This window comes from Melanotaenia boesemani, chromosome 3 (assembly GCF_017639745.1).
Source record: "Melanotaenia boesemani isolate fMelBoe1 chromosome 3, fMelBoe1.pri, whole genome shotgun sequence".
Lineage (NCBI taxonomy): Eukaryota > Metazoa > Chordata > Actinopteri > Atheriniformes > Melanotaeniidae > Melanotaenia > Melanotaenia boesemani.
The window spans coordinates 16,459,631-16,467,827 of NC_055684.1; the positions used below are offsets into that span (position 1 = coordinate 16,459,631).

At 35.9% G+C, this 8,197-nt stretch overlaps 1 protein-coding gene across 1 annotated transcript in view; it reads left to right on the forward strand.

Annotated features, from left to right (window-relative positions):
• angpt4 (angiopoietin 4) overlaps positions 1–4,238 on the forward strand; it is a 70,407-nt gene extending 66,169 nt beyond the window's left edge. Inside the window, exon 11 of the mRNA XM_041981522.1 lies at positions 1,865–4,238. Coding sequence (XP_041837456.1) covers positions 1,865–2,025 — 161 coding nt within the window. The 3' untranslated portion in view covers positions 2,026–4,238. The remainder of the gene's footprint in view (positions 1–1,864) is intronic.
• The last annotated feature ends 3,959 nt before the right edge of the window (positions 4,239–8,197 follow it).

Below are 8,197 nucleotides of genomic sequence, written 5' to 3' on the forward strand. Positions count from 1 at the left end.
AACTTTGACATATTACTGGTCACTATTAAACCATTTTTAATGTTTATGTATGCTTTATAATTCTTTTGAGAATTACACCATTACAAATTGTAAGAATACATGTACCAGATGTCGCTCATCCAACTCAAAACATGGAGCATGGACATTATCAAGCTTTCTATTGTTTTATTTTAAAAAGCATTTGTGTTACTGGGCTGTTCTTACAAAAGTAAAAAAATAAAAAATCATGAGTTGAGCTCCTAAAACAGAATTTATTTCCATTATTCTGACAAGTGGCATCTTATGATTATGATAAAAAGAGATCAATCACTTTTTCAAAAGCTAAACTAGAAGTTGTGGTTTGATTGTTTAATTTAATCATGAGAGATCTTTTGTTTTATTTTAAGCATGACTGCAAACTTTTTGTTCTAGTTTTAAACTTTACATAGCTTTTTTAAAAGATTAAGAATCACAAAGGGGAAGGAGTGAGTTGTTTTTGATGAAGACGCCATTTTTAATTAGAAGTTCATCTAAATAGAATGAATGAAACAAAAGAAAGGGAGCGGTACAGTCACATTAAGTATAAAGCATCAAAGACACTGGTCAGATTTATAAAGAAAATAGTTATCTTTTACTCCATCCATCCATCCATCCATCCATCCATCCATCCATCCATCCATCCATTTAATTTATACAAGTAATACAAGCATCCTTAATGCTGACAAGAGGGGAGAATAAGAAGAAAACAGCTACAACTAATCTACTCTTTGGGATCCAGATCTTGCAGTTTGAGCAGTATAGTAATAACTATTTAATGTTTGCAATAATAAAAAAGCTATTGAAACATGTTTCCTTTTTTCACTTCCTTGGGACAAAATAAAAATCTTTTTTTTAATAAATAGTTTAAATAATATTTAATAATATATTAACAATAGCTGAATGCTCAAAACTTAAAATAGTAGTGGGATAACAAACGTTTCCTATTAGCATTACATACCCAAACCAAGTGGTAGAGATGGCTCAGGCAGGTGTATGTCCACTAATCTTTGACAAAATATTTTATAGAAACTAAACATTTTGCTCTACTAAACGTTAGAGCACACAGCACTTTAAATCTGCCTGTTTGTTGAATTGTGCTGTACAAATAAACATGCCTTGTCTTACAGTTAAAGGGGTTAATTAAGTTAAACAACCATCAGAGCACCAAAAGCCACATTCACTCATTGGCACACACTCCTCTATACATTACCCTGTCCACACTTATATGACACACACCCAGATCTCATGTTGGTGCATCTTAAACATGCAGACTGAAGCAGTGGTGGATTAAACCACTGACCCAACAGCATGACATTAGTTCAGACAGGCCACCTTGTCAAGCACAGCCTGCATTTCAGTCCTTAAACTGATCTTGGTGTCTTCCTACATCAGCTGGTTGATTGTAGGATTCCTGTCTATTAGTTTAGTCCACAGATCTGACACAGAATGTGCTCTTTAAGCTGTTTGAACCTGCTTAACTTTGCTGCTTCCTCTGCAAGCTAACTTACAAGCTATGCCCATCCCAGCTTCTCACTTTTAAACTTTGACTGAACTCAGTATCAGGTCTAGTAAACAGATCTGTTCTGCTGCTCGTTTCTCAGACATTCTCAGACATTTTCAGGTTAAAGGGAGGCGTTCAGAACAGAACCATACAGCCAAGTATAAATGGTGATAAACTGCTCCCGTAATTGCAGATACTGCTCCTTAGTGGTTTTAAAATAGTTATTTGTATTCCCTTCTCTCCCTATCCCTCCTTTCTCTTCTCTCTGATCTTTCCTTTTGTCTTATTCTCCCTCTTCTTGAATCTCCCACCATCTTTGCCTCACACCACATCTCCTTTCATCAGGTTGGTGGTTTGATGCCTGTGGTTTCTCCAACCTGAATGGAATCTACTACACAGTTGGCCACAACATTAGGAAACTCAACGGCATCAAGTGGCACCACTTCAGAGGTCCCAGCTACTCCCTACGCTCTACATCAATGATGGTCCGACCCTACGACTTCTGAGAGCACCCCTCAACTTCCATGAAGGCTCGACCAATGACTTTTAACAGCAATCCTTCAATATTATGATGGTACAATCCTATGACTGATGGGTTTCCTTTAAAAAAAGCCTCTCCAATGATATCCAACTTGTAACAGCACCCTTTGACTGCAGTATTATTTTGGTACAACCCTGGATGACTCCTGCATCTAATATGGTACAACCCTTAGTTTATTATGATGGCAATCATGTGCATCCATTGATCCATCTAAGCCTTAGAGCTTAAAATCCTGTCTGGAGCAATGTTTTCATCAACTACTCCTTACCCACAAGGGATGGAACAAACCAGGAAATAATAATCATTTTGATGTGAAGATAGCCGCAAATCTAAATGAAATAATCATAAAAAGAGACCTAGAGTGCAAGGATGAAAGCCAGATGTTCACTCCAAGCGCTGGCCAGCTACAGTGATGGGAGGGTTAAATTTCAGAATATATCTTGTGTTTGAAATGATGTGCTCCACAAACCTGGTCAAAAACCTCCAGAAGGCATGCCTCTGAAACTGTTCCGGTGATGCTGTTTTTGCTGAATATATCATTATACAAGCCTTAAAATCCATCAGAGAGATCTTAAAATCGGTTCTGAAGTCCTTGTGAGCCAGTGTAAAAATGAAATAAAGAAAACTGGAAATAAAAAGGTCTTGATCCAGGTGAGGAACCTGGTAACTAAGTTGGTTACAGTCTGAAAAGTCAATGAAGAGCTTTGTCGCTGATGCAAATGACAAACTTTGTGCACTAATGGAGGCGTTGAGAAATGATACCATGTAAAATGCTCTCTGTATTGTTTTGCGAGCTGGAAGTCTGTGTTTAGATGACAATACAATGGTTGCACATGGTTTGCATTGTATTGGTCCAAACAGAAATTACTTTAAAATAAACAAAACTCTTCATAGCAGACAGATAAAATCTAAATCTGCTGCTTTGTTTGATAAGTGGAGAAAATCATCTGCTGACAAATTCCTAACAGAAATCATGATCAGTCGGAGCTCTGCATGGTATGGCAGTTTGAGGAATAACATGACATGCTCCCTTTCGATTTACAAATGGCTTTGCATGACTGAAAACACAGCATGCAGTAAAACAACTCATTTACAACAACTGAACAGCAGAGCAGTGGGATGCATGAAGACACACAAAGATCATGAAATGGCAAAGGTGGGGCAGAGAGACAGTTCCTGCTGAAGTCCCTTGTAATGTTGCATCTTCTGTTTCTGCAACAAACAGTCTCTAAGGATCATTTATGTGTCAATTATAAAATGGCTACAATGATTCTGTGGACAATGTGTACCTAGAGGCTGACAAGGAGGTATAATCTCTATACAGGCTACACTTGATAGAAACTCAAGAAGGAATCAAATCTTCAAAACATCAGTAACAGAAAAGAAGTCCGATCAGTGTGATGGGAAGCCAAAGCCATGATGATCTGATGGTGCAGAATGACATCAGATGATGTCCGGCAGGAGGAGGTGACTCCTCATGGATGATGCAGAAGAACATCTGGTCCTCTTTGCCCTGGAGAAGGAGCTAAAAAAAATGAGACTTTCATGGACTCAGCATGGACAATGTTTTATTTTTTAGACTCAAACACGCAAATGTGATTCTTTGTGAGATGCAAAAAGAAACAAGTGGACATCTATCAGTGCATCTCTAACTCTTTTTACAGTGCACGGCATAAACAAATACACAGACTTACAACTTTATTCTCTGTGAATGGACACTGATGAATGATGGACGATATGAGACAGCTGGAGAGACGCTGGGTGCTCTGATTTTCATATCATTCAGGAAATAAAAGCAAGCAGTCGGGTTTTTTATGGATAAGGGATTGCAGTTTTGTACATGGCAATGCTCACTGGACATTTAAGAAAGGAAGGAAATAATTAAAGAGGAAAGGAACAAATAAACTAAACTGAAAAAAAAAACACAGAAAACCTTTTTTGTTTTCTGTTGAGAAGAAATTCTGGACAATGAATGAAGAAAATAAAAGAAGAAAAGAAAAGCTGTGGATGATGTGATTTTACAGAATCCAGATTCTGAAGCAAAGAAACGCTGCTTTGATTATTGTCCTAATCTAAACAGTCTGGCGATTTTATTGTTGTGTTATTGTTGGACTGCATTTTATTATGGCCTACAAATCAATACTACAAAGGCAATAAATAAGTTACAGGAAATATTTATTGGACTGAGTGCATTTGTTCGTTAAATTCTTTATTGGACCTGTGTTTTTATTTATCTTATGCACACACTTTCTTGTGACATATGAATTTCATACTGTGGTAAGAAAAAATGTGGCAGACATCTCTTACTGTAGCTGCCAATACTTACACTCCATGGCTCCTTTCATGCTCCTCGTGTAGTGATATAACACATTAAGCTAATGGTTTTGTGCCTGATAAACACCCTGCTCACTGAGTTTTACTAAAATTGTTTCCAACATGGGACGATTGCAAAGTTATGTATTTGCACTCACAAAATTACAATGTAATGAAGATGGATGTCTTAGTAGGAGTGACTTCACACTCAAGTGAACACTTGAGTGTGAAGATAAATGGTTTGGAATTTTTATAGATAAGAAAACAACATATATATATAAATATTTCACAGCTGCTTGATAGTCTGACGGCATTGCTCCTTTATCATTGTTTATCTTTCTACCCACCATAATTAATGTTTCTTCTACTTGCTTATTCCTGCATGGTGTCCAAATATTTCTAGTGGACGCACCTAAAGCACAGGTGTCAAACTCCAGTCCCAGAGCGGCTGCTATCCTCTTTGTTGTGTCCCTGCTACAACACACCAGACTAACATTAATGGGTCATTGTGAAGAACTTGAACCTGCTTGATAGCAGCCCTTGAGGACCAGAGTTTGACACCCTTGACTAATAGATGTAAATACTGCTGCCCAATGCTAATGTGTCCCAGTGGTCACTTAAAGTAATGCAACAAGAAAACAGCCTGCAGCTCAGAAAGGATCTTTCCCACAGAATTTCATTTTAAAAATCTGAAAAAAACTGACAGGACATCACTTACACACAAGTGTTTTTGCTCTTCCTAATAAAGTCGCTCTTATTTTTTTTTTACTCTGACTGTGTGACGTCTGTGGACCAAACAGGAACTCAAGGTCAGTATAAACATAATAAAAAAATTCTCCTTCTTCCAGGCAAGCAAACATACGTGTGAGTAGGCACCATGTATGAGTCCAGTATCGAGATGTCCTGAATACATCTGCAAAGTTCACATTATTATTACAAAAACTCTGTATATAAGACATCTTGGAAATTTAGAGAAGAATAAAAATTAGAAGAACAAAATTGTGACTGATAATTCTTTAATAATTAATCTCTACTATGAAAATGCTGTAAGGGCAACATGGAAATTATTGTTAAAACTTGCTATGAATGGTGAAGTTTTTTTATAATTCAGTGGGTAAACATTCTACAATGTCTATTTCCTCATTAATATTCAACTTCATGAAGCAGTGTAATAAAAACCCCAAAAACAATATTTTCCTGAACCTGACTAAATGGTGCCTAAACCTAACCAAACACATGAAACAGTGTCGGAAAATAAAGGAAAAGACTAAAGGAAATAACTAAATAAAGCAGGAAAACAATAGTTGCAATTTTTATGTCAAATTGTGTCCAATTTGAGTCTTTTTCCTGTTTCTAAACACAGTTCACTTTGCAGTATTCACTGCTGATGTCTAACATTGCTGTGGCTGCTGCATACAACACAATGTGCTTGTCTTTGAGGTTTCAGGGCCTAAGCTGTATTTTATACTCTGAGTTCAGCAGTTGTTAGATATTGCCTTTACAATAGGGACAAGGTAATCAGGGATCTCATAATACTGCCTGGTCTCATAAATATTGTGTGTGTGTTGCAGAAATCTTGACATGCAAGAATAAAGCTGGAAAAATAATTGTTTTATAAAAATAAATCCATCACTTCCACCTGTGGGAAGGGCTTTTAGACTGTGGGACTGTTCAGGTGATCTGAACTGCCTCTGGAGCTACTTGTTTTGTAAATTACTGTTAATGAGGGATCAAGTCAATCATTCAAACAACAGCAACTTCAACATAACTGTTTAACTAATCACACATGACATGATGAGGTGATGTGTGACAGTATAGTTATAGTTGCAGTTGGTTAAACTGTTGCAATGTTTAAACTGGGCTTGTTGCATATGTGTATGTGTGTGTGTGTGTTATAGAATCAGTTGTCAGTCAGATCAGATCACAGCTTGTAAAAAATTTTGCTGCCCAGCCCTCAGAAGCACGAACATATCACTCCTATCCTGTTAGCTCTGCACTGGCTCCCAGTTCTGTTCAGGATACAGTATAAATTGTTGCTGTTTGTATTTAAAGCACTAAATGGCTTCACACCTCCTTACTTACCAGAACTGTTGAACATCCACCAGCCCAGCAGAGCTTTATGTTCTGCAGGTGAAGGTGCCTCGGTCCAGGTGCAAGCAATGAGGGGATCGGTCCTTTTCAGTTGCAGGTCCAACATTTTGGAATACTTTTCCCCATGAGCTACGAACCCACACTGATCTGCCTCTATCCAAGGCCAAACTTAAAACCTGTTAAATAAAAAAGGCCTATGGCTTGTAGTATTTTGTTTTAATGTGTTTTATGCTTGTAGTACTTTCCATGTTATCTGTTAGTTTTAATCAGTTTTGTGCTTTTACCACTTTTTATTATATTTCCTTTATTTAATATGTATTTTTATTTATATGTTTTATGATATCAAGCACCTTGGTCAGCTTGAGTGTTGTTGTAAGGTGGTATATTAATAAAGTTTGATTGATTGATTGATTGACTTTTTTTTTGTCTTTTAATCTTTATTTTTAAAAAAGGCCTAAAACAGGAACATAAACTTCAAATATTTACAGTCTGTTTGAGCTTCAATGAAAAAATAACATTGCCCTGATTGTTAAATTTAGTTGTATGGATATCATTAATTAAACAAAGATAAAATATCTGGCTAGAGCTGGTCTAATAAAAAAGAAAGTTGTCTATATTAGTTCCCTCAGCAGCACGCAAACATATATGGAAATTTTCATGGTCCTATTTTATTCCTCATGAGACAACGTTTTATCCAGGTTTGAACATGAAGATCATACATTGCATTTAGTGATTGGGGAATAATCATCTTTCTTTACCCATAAGAATTTAGTAGTTTGTTCTGCACTTACAAAGAGGAGGAGATAAGGCCAAATAGAGGTTGTGGTTTCACCTTTTTGGTGTTTGTGTGGGTTGTATAAATGGTGTCAGCGCAGATGATGTCACAATCATTGCTCTAAAACAATTTCTACTTTTAGGGTTAACCTGTTTTTCATCAAATAGTCCATTCATATTTTAAAGGACTACAAATAGCAGAAAATCTAAAATGCTGAATGCATACAATAAATGTATAAACCACGTGTAAAACCGTATAAACGGTTATCAAACTTTAAAGAAAATTTCCTGTTCAGTTATCTCCAACAAATCTAGCACATTTTATCCTTAAAATAGGAATCATTAATGAATTGGAAACATGTAAGTCAAAGCAATTTTATTGTATCTATGGTGATCCTTGTGTCAACGGGTATAAGAATACAGTAAAAATAGTAATTAAATCTTAAATGAAAAAAATCTGCCACCACTGCAATTAGATTAATCTAATTTGAAATACTATATGTAAAAAAGTATATACAGTGTATTTAAAGTTCATTGTTATACTACATCACTCACTTTGAAATGGTGTACGTTGAAAGATTATTTGATAAAAATGTTATACCTCCCTCTTGTGGTCAAATTCTGCTACTACAAATTGTCACTGCTCATTCAAATTAAAATTGTTTTTGTAAAGAGGATCCCAAGATATTTACTTAAAATCGTTGAAACACGTGAATGTTTGGCACTTGTGCTGCAGGTCCAGTTGTAATGCTCTAAGATATTGTGAAGAAAACAAATTAAAAATATTTGTGTGCGAAATATCAATAAAAAGATTTTGTTTGGGGAATTTCTACATGAAAGAAAAAAAAAAGATACGTGCATCTACGTTGTATTTGATATTGAGAGACTGACATCTCACGCTCGTTCAGCTTTTTTTAAAAATTTTTTTTAATTTTTATTTTTTCCTTCTTCTGATTTTT